The following is a 14,521-nucleotide window of genomic DNA, read 5'->3' as shown; positions in this document are numbered from 1 at the left end:
AGAGATATCCATGGAATACCATTATTTAATTTAACACTTTTTTCACTGCGTGATGTTATTGTGATGTTATTTTCATTAACAAGACACAGGAAAGAAATATACAAGATAAAAGGAGTAAAGCCAGTGTTTTATCAGTCCCCACTCTGGTGCAGGTGCCTGGATACCTGACTGACTGTGGGCACATTTAATCTGAAAGCTGTAGAGGTGAAAAAGTTCAGCCATACTCTGGAAAACCACCCCATGTATTATTGGATTGATGTCATCTGGAATTGCTCTGTTTACATTAGTTTTGACCAACAATCCTTTGACTTCCTGAGCTACAAACGTATTCATTAAAGGTCTGGGTGAATTTGCAGCTAGTCTGGTTTCCTGTGTAAAATACCGCAGCAAAGGCTGTACCATCTAATTATCTTCATTAACCATGTCATTCATTGCAGTTGGTTCTGTGGTACTTTGTTCTGCAGGCAGATTTCCAGATCCGCTTTGCAGTCTCTTCTGAAATGTTTTGTATTTGACTCTTAGCAAAATCTGCAGTGTTTCTGAATTATTTAGTTTCACAACAAACAGGTTTCTCTACTTTATCATTCATTCTAGAAAACATTAGTTTCAGGCTATTGGCTGCTGCAAACCTCTTTTTATAGTATGTATGTGATGCCATTTTGACTATTGCTGTTTCTGTTGCTGTTTCCATTGTTATGAATAAAGTAGGCCTAAACTTGTACAAAATAATATAAATAGGCATCGAGTCAATCACTAGTCTATCTAGCATCATTTACACCACATGTGCAACATTTATATATACCTAACATATATTCACCCTTAGCTAAATATATAGAACATAAAATGCAAATGACTATAGACAACATGAGACCAAAGTTTTTTGGGTTTTTTTAAACAAAAGATTTTCCAGTGTTTCCATTATTCATGATGGATTCATAAGTCCCTGCCTTAGTGGAGCTTACAATCTAATGTTCCTGTTATAGTCCAACTATAGTCAGTTTTATTAACCTTCATGCATGGATTTTGGAGTGTGGGAGGGAACTCTCATAGAGAGAACGAGGGGCTTGCCCAAAATTAAACCACCTTTACACACTGCACTTGTGGTTGTAAGTGACCCGAGTGACTGACAAAGTTCGATTACGGTTGCAGGACAGACTGCTGGAAACCCTGTAACTTATGCCACCTTTGAGGTGGAGGTATATCCAGGGTTCCCCTGCATTAATAGGTAACACTGAGCAGGAGGAGGCAGAATAGATCCAGTGGTGCAAAGTGCAGCAATGCTGAACTGCTAAATTGGATTAGTTCATGCAACGTGCTTAAAGCTGCGCAACTGCATCAGCATTTGCAGGTCGTAAATGACCCCCACTGTTGCGTTTCCAGTTTTATTTGCCTTTCCTTTTCCTCTCTTTTATTCTTTCCACATGCCTTTATCTTGCACTAATATAAGAAAAATAAGTGTTAACTATAGCTATTAAGATTTTGAAACAAGCAGGCTTACATATGTTCAGTGTCAGCCATTGATTGAGCTATGATTCTATTTTGCTCTCTATTTATCTGTTTCATTCAACAATACATGAGCTAAATTCTTAAATCATTCCTCTTATCAAATGACATAATGGAAACTAAGGAGACATTTCGGTTTTCACAAACACTTGGATCTTTGGAATAAAGATCCTTTCTACATAGTAAAAGCGAATAATAAAAAAATATAGATATATATATTGGGAAACATCCCAGAAATCAAGGAAACTTGGAACTTTTCTCCAGTGACCTGTCCAATAAAGTGATTTGCCAGTATTACTGCTGTACTCATTTAGAATTATGACAAGGCTGACTGAGCCATAGCCAGGGAATAAACTTATCAGGTTCTTCTGGGAAAGGTAACTTGTGCAGAGCTCTGTATTTTTATACTGTAGGGAATATGATAGGGGGGAAATTCTGGCTTCATCCTATAAGAGTCTTCGTGAAGTCTTCCATCTTTAAACAAATATAAAAACACATGCAAACTTCATTCCCTCACGTAAGAGGGATTTTTTCAAGTCTCTGATGTTTTTTAATTATTCTTGAATCAAAGATGTCTAAAATGGGTTGCACAGACTTTCCAAGATTACCGGCCTACATTATGATGGGGTAGATACATTCAGTATCATTCATTGGGGATCTATGGGAAAACACTAATGATTTTTTTTTTGTATTGAGCTTCTGTTTGGCACAAGAAGACTCTGTTATTTTGGTTTTTTGTGGATTTTGCTTTTTTAGTTTTGACACACAGGACATCCTCTCAAGGTGACTTCGGCAAATCGCAGTGCCGCGTATGCCATCCCACCGCTGATTTACATTCTAGCCGGTGGGATGGCATTGCGGGGAGATTAGTCACCCACAACAATGGAGATTTGTTGCAGCGCGACTAAACTCCCCGTGTACCCCTGCCCTTTAATGATACCAAACTGGCTCTGCAGCTACACAATGGTCATTGCTTTCTCCGAAAGTATACCCCTGTATTCAATGGCTAGTACATATCATTAAACAAATTAGGCACATATACAGTAAACTGGATTTACATCTCTATGGCGTTTTTGGAACATAGATGTTTGTGTGGACTTGCAAAAGATTGTTGTCTGCCTATACCTGGGGTCCCATGTTTGAGTGCATTTATCTTGAGCTGCTCTGAGCTACCAAATGGTCCACCATGTTTTAAATTTCTTGCCTACAATCTGCTGTTCAACTGTTAGCTCCACAGCCCTTTTGGAATTTGATTGACATACATCATGACTTCTAATATATATAAATAATAATACAGGTTTTGAAGTAAACACACTTCCTATTTGGGTTTTGGGGGGATGGAGATTAAGCTAGATAGAGATTAAATGCTTTGCCCATTATCTCCAGGAGGCAACACAGAAATCAGTCCCAGACATCTTAAGTCCAGAGACTTTCGGATTAAGCCACTCCTTACTATAACCAAAGTTTTAAAATGCCAGTTAAAACATATATTTTAGAATTAAGTACTGGTGGGGCTCAGCCTTCAAACATTTTATATATTCATGCCAAACACTAGAATTTATTGTATTTCTCTTTTGAATTATTATGCCAAGCACAATTCCAAACTTAGTCTTGCTTAATTTGGAACTAACAGTATCTAATGTGAAATATTGCACTCCTGGGATTTTATTTGCCAGACAAAAGTTTGCTAATCCTCTATTTAACACCTATTATAATAAAATCACTGAAAATTGTCCATGGAGAATATCATGACTCATTATTTTTATATTTCAAGATCAAACATGTTTTTCTTATTTAAGCTTAGAATAAGACTTTTAATTTGGTGTAAAAGAGCATGGATTTATTTGAAGTTTAATTTCACATTTTTGATTAGTAAAACCATTAGTAGTATGCACAAATATTATGTTTTTCAGCCCTTTGCAAAACTCTGCACTTACACTCTTTGCTCCAAAACCAGTTTTTGAAGAACTGATTGTGTCTTGCTTCTGCTGTATGTAAAAAGGCAACAAGTATTAAAGCCTAGCTTTGTTTTTATACAAGGGAACCCATTTGTGGTTACTTTGCTTTGCTACTGAAACAATGGGTCTTGTACTATCAGTTACAATCACAACGATGTATTTTATGTGCAATATATTAAAGTTTTCTGAATCTCTTATAGGTTAAAAATGGAAAAGTGCACTACACATCTGATGCTGGCGTGGCAGGGAAAGTAGAGAGGAATGTTCCAGAGATCTACATAGCTGATGGTCGTTGGCATACCTTATTTATGGAGAAGAATGGTTCTACTACTTCGTTGTCAATAGACAAAGCTTACAGCAAAGATGTACACCATATAACACAAGATTTTGGAGGCTTAAATGTTCTTAAAATGCAGCTTGGAGGTATTCAGCCTGGATCATTGTCCCAAAGTTCCCATAATGGTACATTTGTTTTTTGTTTCATTATTTAATATGTGGTATTTGTTGACTACCTTGGATCTTCTATAAACTCCCTTAAATTACAAACACATTTATTAAAACATGGTTGTTTTTTCTTCAGCTGGGATAATGGGAGATAAAATGGGTTAATAAATATAGTACACCGTGAATGTGCCAATATTATTTTTATGGATTTAAACTGCCTAGTTTAGAACACATTGTCAGTACTATTCAATTTTGAGCAGCTAGTAGAAGTAGATATTTTACATTAAAAACAACAGTTAAGTTATTGTAGTTAAGTAGTTGTACTCAGCCTTCCTTCTATCCATATAATATAGTGTTATTTTCAACAGTCAGAACTACTTTATTCCACGTGTAGTTCCAAAAGTCCTTAGTGTTATCAGTATACATCCAAATACCATTTGAGGTCAGAAGTCCACATCAGAATTCATTAATGGGCCAATTTATCAAAATTCGAATTTGTGAGGATTTTAGAGTTTTTTTTCTCACTTTGAATAAACTTTAAAAATGTAATTCAAATTTGTTAGTTTTTGTGCAAAAAATGTCAAATCCTAGTCAGACTATGAATAGTTAAGTGTAAAGAGAAGAGGGGAATGCTGAGTAAAATCATAGTATGATATATTAAATATATATACACAGTATATACTGTATAGTGCATTTACAATTGTTTGTACTATATTCCAATTATTAATAATTGGAATACCAATGCATTTCACTTTGTATCTGATTTCTTTAGGGGAATAAAATCATACTCTTTCATTTTATGGGAGTGCACCACTTGTGGTGTTTTTATTAGATGAAAGCCATAGTATATTCTGACCTTCGCTTCAATAAATAGTTATTTTCCTATCTGAACAATGTTTTTATAACATTTTGGAAATGATACATTTGAAAATTAAAATAAGGTATCTGCTTGACATTTAGTTATTCATAAAAAGGAGTATTTTGGTAGATAATTTCCCAACATATGCTTTAGGTATTAAAATGTATTTATTTTATTTTGCAGGTTTTGAAGGATGCATTGCCTATGTGAAATATAATAAGGAAATTCTTCCATTCAGTGGGAAACACAACACCGTAAGCATTTCCAAGTCAGATTCAGCTGCTAAAATTGGATGCAGAGGTCCTAATATTTGTGCCAGTAACCCATGCTGGGGAGACTTGATGTGCATAAATCAGTGGCATGCATACTCTTGTGTTCCTCCTGGAGACTGTTCCTCAAGTCCATGCCTAAATGGAGGCAGCTGTGAACCAAATTCACAATCTGGATTTACCTGTATTTGTCCCGAGTCTTACACAGGGAACCTGTGTGAAACTGTTGTTGCTTGTGTTGGTATTGTTTGCCCCCAAGGTAATATATGCAAGAGTGGAATACATGGAGGACACGTATGTGTCTTGAATACACATGCAGAAGAAATTTCTCTCCCACTTTGGGCTGTTCCAGCTATTGTAGGCAGCTGTGCTACCATTCTCGCCTTGTTGGTCCTTAGCTTGATACTGTGCAATCAGTGCAGAGGAAGAAAGGCAAAAGTGCCAAATGATGAAAAGAAACCCAAAGAAAAGAAGAAAAAGGGAAGTGAAAATGTTGCTTTTGATGATCCTGACAATATTCCACCTTATGGTGATGACATGACTATTCGAAAACAGCCAGAAGGAAATCCTAAACCTGATATAATTGAAAGAGAAAATCCATATTTAATCTATGATGAAACAGACATATCCCACAACACTGAAATAATACCAAGTGCTCCCCTGGCTGTTCCTGACACTGAGATAGAACACTATGATATAGAGAATGCCAGTAGTATTGCTCCATCAGATGCTGACATAATTCAGCACTACAAGCAGTTCCGTAGTCACACTCCTAAATTTTCTATTCAGAGGCACAGCCCTCTTGGTTTTGCAAGACAATCACCACTCCCTCTTGGGGCAAGCAGTCTAACTTATCAAAGTTCATATAGCCAGGGACTTAGAACAGCTACATTGGGCCATGCAGGTTGCCCTCCTCCTAATCCACTATCACGTCACAGTCCAGCACCTTTTTCCAAGTCTTCGACATTTTACAGAAGCAGTCCTGCACGAGACTTACACCTTTCAAGAAGGGAAGGCAGCCCTTTAGACATGCATAATGATGTTTGCCAGCCTGGCATTTTTAATTATGCCACACGATTAGGAAGGAGAAGCAAAAGTCCACAGACAATGGCAGGTCATAGCTCAAGGCCAGGCAGTCGTCTGAAACAACCTATAGGACAAATTCCTTTGGAAACTGGACCACCTGTAGGGCTTTCTATAGAGGAGGTGGAAAGGCTAAATACACCTAGACCAAGAAATCCAAGCATATGTAGTGCAGACCATGGGAGATCTTCCTCTGAGGAAGACTGTCAAAGGCCTCTTTCAAGAGTGAGGAATCCAGCAGATGGAATTCCAGCTCCAGACTCATCATCTGACAGTGATTCCCATGAATCATTTACTTGCTCAGAGATGGAGTATGATAGAGACAAGCCCATGGTATACACATCAAGAATGCCAAAATTAACTCAAGTAAATGAATCAGATGCAGATGATGAAGACAATTATGGTTCTAGATTAAAGCCTAGGAGATATCCAGGCCGCAGAGCTGAAGGTGGGCCTGCAACAGCCACTTTACCAGCTGATAGCACATTACCTATGAAGCTTAGCCAGCAAGCTGGTAATTTTAATTGGGACAATCTTTTGAACTGGGGTCCAGGATTTGGGCATTATGTGGATGTTTTTAAAGATTTGGCATCTCTACCAGAAAAAGCAACTGCGAGTGATAACGATGGAGGCAGTGCGGCAAATACAGTTCCCAAAGATGGAGATACAGAACAATATGTATAGACAAACTACAGCTGCATTGTTAAAATGAAAAACCTTGTGACAGTCACAAAACCTATGGTTGTTTACAAATGAAAGTCTCCATATTAACAACTGGCCAGTGAAAGTCCATCGTGTAGGGAGACACATTTAAAATAATAACCATATTGCTGCTGGAGAGACAGAACTGTATGTAAAAGCAATTTTGGTCAATATTCAGTCCTCCTGCATGTTTTACAAATAAGGACTCAGCATGCAACATTTTTAAAAAAGATTTTTCTAACTTTTTTTGTGATGTTACGCAATGCAATAATCGAGACACCTCAATTTAATGTCTCATTCAGAATGGGTACAATATTGTTCTTTTAAAAGAGGCATGGAGATGCTACAATAGGTACGGTCTCTGAAGAACAGAAAATGGCCCCGTTTTTACAACACTGCTTAGGGAGACCAAACCTTGAGGGCTGCTGTTTGTTGTCCTTCAAGAAACGGAGCACAGTAGGTTCAAGATGAACAGCACTTTAGGAACTTCTTAACAATATGTTCTTAATAAAATGCATTCCCCTTTGTGAAATTGATGCTGTTTTTCAAAATAACCTATGCTACTTTGACAGAGAACATTTATTTTTCTAAGAGCAGCAGTTCCTTTTTTTGCCAGATATTCACTAATAAAGTGACTTGGAATCTAGTTATAAAAATTGCAGACAACGAACGGAAAGAATATAATTGAACTCTGATATTACATAAATCCCTTTGCGGACCTTTGTACATTTAAACTAAGAAATATCACATTAGTGATAATGTCATTTGTATTGTGGGGTAAAGAAAAATGTTGTTTTTGTAATTGCTTTTATCTGAGCTATGTTTTTTGATATTGATATTTTCCTATGCTGAATAGTTTTCTTACTTTCAGGGAAAGCAAGAAAATGCTTTTCTGTAAAAATCTGTTACTTGTGTAACATTCATATTTTTTAAATTTTGATACAACTGTACCATACAAGTATGCTTTTCTCTTTGTAAATGTCAAAAATAAACTTAAAATATTTATTTACATTTGTGCCTTCTGAAATCTGATCTGTACGGTGCCTATTGGATTATATTGTAATGTTATAGCTGTGAAAATACAGGTCAGAAATTATAACAATTTATAAGCAGTCATAAAATATATGATAGTAGAATTCACCTTGGTAGTGTTCTGCTGGTAATCAAACTGCAGACTCCAATCACTGCAAGGCAAAAATGTTAATCACGCAACTTTTATTATGTTTTTTTTCCCTTTGGATGAGGAGATCCTACTTATGTAAAACATTACTAATTCAATAGAAATTTGTTCTTGCTTTTACAATGTTGTAAAAGGGGACAGGACAGGTCCTTCCAAAATTAACCTACCATGAGAGTCATTGCATACTTTGATGTGCCCTTAAAAGACTAAACTGAGACCCCTAGTAGCAGGGTTGTAGCTAGTCCATGGACTTTGGTGGACCATTTAATGGAGCCCCCTCCTCCAATCACCAGTATACCAGCAACATTTCTGTAGTAAAACATCTAATTGTGTATACCCATGAGACCCTTCTAGGTCTAGTGTTTCTGGGTCCTTAGTTAATTACTAACCATTGAGTTAATTTACTATCAAAGAACGTATGACAAATTTATTAACAATGCTGCATGTCATGTTTGGTCTACAGAATATTTTTATTTCATGTTAGGAGCTAAAATTTCAATGGGTTTTAGTAAACTGCACCAGTGCAGTTGCCTTTAGCAACAAATAAGCATATAGTTGTGTTCAATTACAGAATAAAGGTAAAATCATATTGGTTGCTATGGATTTAGTACCCACCTATAATTTTTTTAAGTTTCTTTTGCCATGTTTTTTTAACTGAAAAGAATATTTTTTTTTCTTTAGTATTGTTTATTGTTGTTGGGAAGATATATGTAATTTTATGAATAGGTATGCTTTATAGAAACATTTCTAAAGGTATTCAAATGCATATCCATGTTGCAGTGCTGTACCTAAGCTACCTATTTTCCAGAATGCTTTGGACCTGGTGTTATCCAGATAAGGGGTCTTTCTGTATTTTGTATCTCCTTAGCTTAAAGGTGCCCATACATGTTAAGATCCGCTTACTTGGCCCGTGTATAGCCACCTTAAGTCTACTAAAAAAGATTAAATAAACCCAATAGGACTGTTTTTCCCACAACAAATCTCCCTTCTTGCGCCATGATCGCCGAAATTTATTCTCGAGGTACATTCTCGCCGGTGGGATGTCATATCGGGAGATTAGTCGCCCGCAACAAGGGAGATTTGTTGTGGGCGACTAATCTCAGCATGTGCCACAGCCCAAAAGGGTCGCAGAACATTTATTATCAGCTGAAGTTCTAATTTAAAATATATCATAAAGAACAAATGGCATATGATAAACACATCATAAACATATCGCCCAACATAACTTGAATATATAACTAACAATTAACTCTTGAAGAACCATGTACTGTAATAATCCAATAATTGTGCAACTCCATTAGCACCACCAGCTGCCATCCTAGCCTGGAACCACCTACTCCTCAACAAAATTCACTTCCTGATATGTTTCCTTACCCCTGAGGTACCAGGTGTCCTAGCCACCAATTAACCGTGCAACTCCCTTCCTAACATAGCCATTGCTTCCCGGACTCAACCACCCTGCCAACAAAACTACAATACCAACATACCTGTATAGGGAGGGAGGGTGGGCTGGGGGTGTGTAATTCTTCAGAGATCACATGACAGGAAATAATGCAGCTCTAACTGTAACAGGAAGAAGTGTGGGAATAAAGAGAGAACTTTGCCCGTCAATTGGCTGATATGGCCAAACATGTATGTGTGCCCTGTGAATCTTATGATTCCAGGGGGCAGCCCTTAATTATTAAAATGGCAATTTTCTATTTAGTATTACCCAATAGCACATACTACTAAAAAAGTATATATTTTTTATAATGGTTCATTTGGATGAAGTAGGGTTTACTCATGAGCTGTTTTATGTAATATATTTTTATAAAGACCTACATAGTTTGGGGTATAGTTTTCCTTTAAGATTAGATGAGAAAGGAAGAAAAACCTGCCCAGTTAGTCTGACACCATTCATATAAAATATGAAACGTTTTTGTTTATGTTTCATTAAAAAACAGTGGAAGAATTGTACCTCTGAAGTTTAACTTATGAATGATGTAAATAATTGCTGGGTAGGATGTGTCCTTTTTATCTGGTGAAAACACGATTGAACAAACTTACCCTGTTCCTCTGAAGACATGGGAAACGAAAGATTCTGACTGTTTAGTCTATGTTTCGACAACCGTGACTGATATTTCAAAATGCCTGAGCATATGGCCTTTAAAAAGAACACTATTAACATATCATTCAGTTGAAATGTATCATGATATAACTAAACTATGGGGTGGGGGAGTGATGGGTAGGCCCTATAACTGACAGTTGCTGTTTGCTGAAGTCTTAACATCTTCAAACCTAGCAATAACATAGCAACCAGTCTTGAATTTGATCTCACCATTCTAACTGCACGTGGCTGATTTAAACAAATTGCTGGTTGCTATGGGCTACTGCAGCTGAACACATGTTAGTAAATGGGGGTTTCAGTTGGAAACTACTGCCATAAAAACATGGATGTCTGCAAAGGGCAATTAAGTGTCATTAGGTGTTTTAAATACAGCTAGATGGCCACAAGTTAGAGATCCCATCCATTTTCTCAGTACAAAACTATGCCATAAATGGGAAACAGTGTCAACTAACAAGCATATATTTGGATAATACGCCAACACAAGTGATGGGCCATTAGGATTATTTGATTGTTTGGGACCTGGGTCAAAAATTGGATCACATAGGGGATAGAATTTTCAGTTTTCCATATTTGATAAGCCTCAGTTATTTTCCCCCATACAGAGGCCAGAAGGCTTCCATCTTCATCTATAGCTGACTATGGGGCCAATTCACTAAAGGTCGATAAAACGAGTACTGTTGTTAGCATGCGTTAAAAATGTTATCACTTCTTATATTTTGCGACTTAATGCTCGATTCACTAAAAGGACAGTCGTCATAATTAAAAGGCGATGTTCTTTGCGTTATTTAACTCGCGATGAGTGTTTTTCTTGCCTTATTTCCCGATGTTTGCGATATATTTCACCGATTGCTATATTAGCGCATGATATTACGCACGTAACCATTACTTTCAGAAAACTACTGTTCTGAAAATGACCATTCCCTGAAAACAGGAGGATGCATCACACAAAATCCCAATGCAAACTCCATGTTGTGTTGCCAAAAGCTCACGAACCACAATTTTCTTTAAGTACCGCCTGCCCCAAGTAGGTGTTAATATTCGCACAGACTAATGCAATATTTAGTGAGTTTAACGCTTCATATGTGTTTGTGAATCATGTGTTAGTATTATTTCTTTTCGCTAATTAACGCAATGCAAGGTAAATAACCCATTGTGATCTTAACGCAATGTGAAATTACTTTGATCAATCAGGACTTAATTATCGCATGCTTTTTAAAGGAAAAGTAACACTAAAAAATTTTAACTAAAAAACCTATTCTACCCTCCCCCAATAATTGCCCTATCCTGAAAACTATTTGATATTTTGAATGCTTTAGAAGAAAATACCTGTAAAAAACTTGGCTTCCGGTCATTTGAACAAAGGCGATATGGCGATGCCGGGAAAGTTTCAGGGGAAGCGTTCACTATGCGGCGATTGACTGATCGAGTCTAGCCTTCCTTCTGTATAGGAAGGAGTCAGGCTAGGCTCGATCAATCGATCACCGCATAGTTGATGCTTCACCCGATACTTTCTCCTGCATCGCCATATCGGCTTTGTTCAAATGACCGGAAGCCAAGTTTTTTTACAGGTATTTTCTTCTAAAGCACTCAAAATAACAAATAGTTTTCAGGATAGGGCAATTATTAGGGGAGGGTAGAATAGATTTTTTTGTTAAAAGTTTTTAGCGTTACTTTTCCTTTAATGCAAAAAAGCATGCAATAAACGTTATCGACCTTTAGTGAATTGGCCCCAATGTCTGGAACCTTGGGGATAGTCTATGCATTTACAACATTGTTCCTTGTCCCCATACACAGACCAATAGGTTGTCAACTTTATTTATAGGAGATCTATGATTTGTATATGTTAGAATGATTCCCCATTCCTTTGGGAACTCTGAGGTTAGTCTCTTAATCTACTACAGCACAGGCTTTATAATATAACTACACGTGCTCTTTACAAATATATATATATATATATCTGGTTGCTTGGGTCCAACTTACCATAGCAACCTAGCAGTGTTGTTGAATGAGAAACTGGAATATGAATAGGGCAGGCCTGAATAAAAAAATAAAGTATAAAAACAATAAAATTGTAGCTTCACTGAGCAATAGTTTTTAGCTGCCAGGGTCAGTGACATCCATTTGACCGCTAAAAAGAGTCAGAAAAGGAAAGCAAATAATTTAAAAACTATAAAAACTGAAGACTAATGGAAAAGTTTGCTAAGAATTTGCCATTCTATAACTGAAAGGTGAACCACCCCTTTAAGACACGGAAATAAGTAACTACAAAAATACCACACACAATGATAATGTGTTTTTACCCATGTAACATTTCATAAATATAATTAGGATCCAACTGTATATTTAAGATTATAATAGTGTTTGATAGCAGTATAAAGACACACCACAATTACATGCATTTCAGCACAAAATTATATGTATTCCAATATTGTTCCTTTGGCATTGAATGATATCATGATAAACTACAAAACTCTGTGAAAAACTATTCAAGAGGAAGAAAGGATGGATGCAGCACATTTCAAAAGGAAGCCATTAAACCACGACAAAAGAACTAGTTCTTTTCAGAATAGGGGGACTTTGTGAAACAAACACTGGAAACTGAGAAAATACAGAAATTCACAACACTATCAGCCCTGAACAAACCTGCCTTCTAGCAATACATTGTACTGTAGGCACTGGGTTAGGTTGGTCTCTTATTTAGAGTTAAAACAAGGCCTTTCGATATTTCAGGCCTAGTTATCTGTGATGGGAATGCTGTCGTATCTTTTGTCTAATTGGTGTGCTTTGGATTCCAAAAGCTCACCATCAATAGACTTTTTAATATAGATTTTCACACATGAGTGCATGAGCAACAGAATGAAGCGCATGATCAATGGCCTTGTTTGACATACCAACTTAGAACTGTTAAAATCTTCTGACCCAAAAAAACGAATGCTGCCATGTCTAATGGTTATAAAAAATGAACAAATGTGCAAAAGAATAAAGGAGTTCTCATTATCAAAGCTTCCTTTGAATGTTCAGCAAGAATGTACCTCAGTCTGTAAAGTTGTGGAACCCTTGCGCTTATGCGTGTGAATACACATTTACAGGATAGCATCCCGGAAAAATCCTCCCAAAATGTTCCATACATCCCCTGTTTAGAGCAGCTCAAAGACAGCTAATTGCACCATTTATAAATATTTATCACTAATACAAATAATTTAAATAGTTTAGCCATGTGTAAGGTAAAAGTATATATGGCAAAAGCAGCACCTACTGTGAAATAAACAGAAATTGTTACACAAGGGGATATTTACTAATGAATAACATCCGCAGGGATATATGACTCTCTGCATGCTGAACACCACCTGATGTCATTGTTATTCAACTGTGGAAATCAAAACACCTTGCGTATCATAGCCCAAAAGCACATGAACATTTAGTCGCTAACCAAGTTTATTTGCTGTTGATAGATTAATAAAACTTAAGTTCAATAAAATTAACAACTCGCCATTCCACTATGATTTGTAGAAACCAGGGCTTCTTACCTCTTAACTTCATTTTTGCATGTACAGTGGCCAGGGCTGTTTTAAAAAAAATAGGCAAAAGGGGCATTTGCCCAGGGCCCACCAGATAGGGGCCCACTGGCACACCTTTCATCTGGGATAAGTTTTGGCAGAAGTATCCTGCAGAGATGGTAGACCCCTTATTTTAATCAACTGGGATAGCTTTACAGTATGGTTATGGTTACGTTCTTTTTATTTGTGGCATCTCCATTTTGTCATTTTCATGCTCCAAGGGCTGTTGGTCCAGAGCAGGATACCTGAGGTTCATGTCTACTTCAGTAACCACTTACCATTTCTTTGTTGCCTGCCATACTATATTGAACTTTACATGCTTTAGGCTTATTCTGTCACAAGTTTCTTGGGGCAGTGAAAAAAAAAAGAAATTTTGCCCAGGACCCACTGGTACCTTAAAGCTGACCTGACAGTAGCCCAGCAACTGTCGGTTTACCAATGCAGAAAGGTTCAATGCCACAGCAACCAATCAGCAGGTAGAATTTACTGGTCACCTGTTTGAAAACAAACATCTTATTGGTTGCTATGGGTGAACCATGAAATCCTAGCATGTAATTCAAAATCAAAATCCAAGATGGTGCCCCCTTTGCACAAATTTGAAGGCCTATATAACTATAACTTCTAAAAATTTAGGCTGATGCAGTAAGTTAAGTATATAAATTACAGCATTTCTACCCTTATTTGTTTTTAGGGTTTTGTTCCCGTTAAACACTATACACTTTATTATCATTTGTGTTCCTGTGCATATATGTATAAATGTCTTTCACATCTCTCCTATATTTTTCCACTTTTTGATTAGCTAGATCTTTGCCTATATTCCTTTATGAATCTTACAGACTATCATTGCTTCAGTATAATC

The 14,521-nt window shown here is 36.8% G+C and overlaps 1 protein-coding gene across 1 annotated transcript in view; it reads left to right on the top strand.

Moving 5' to 3' along the window:
- The window catches only part of fat4 (FAT atypical cadherin 4), a 163,276-nt gene extending 155,447 nt beyond the window's left edge, over positions 1-7,829 (top strand). The window contains exons 16-17 of the mRNA XM_004911117.4: positions 3,662-3,923; positions 4,948-7,829. Coding sequence (XP_004911174.2) covers positions 3,662-3,923; positions 4,948-6,800 — 2,115 coding nt within the window. The 3' untranslated portion in view covers positions 6,801-7,829. The remainder of the gene's footprint in view (positions 1-3,661; positions 3,924-4,947) is intronic.
- The last annotated feature ends 6,692 nt before the right edge of the window (positions 7,830-14,521 follow it).

Source organism: Xenopus tropicalis, chromosome 1 (genome assembly GCF_000004195.4).
Source record: "Xenopus tropicalis strain Nigerian chromosome 1, UCB_Xtro_10.0, whole genome shotgun sequence".
NCBI lineage: Eukaryota > Metazoa > Chordata > Amphibia > Anura > Pipidae > Xenopus > Xenopus tropicalis.
The sequence above is the reverse complement of the archived record's forward strand: the minus strand, read 5'-3'. Positions and strand labels throughout refer to the sequence as shown.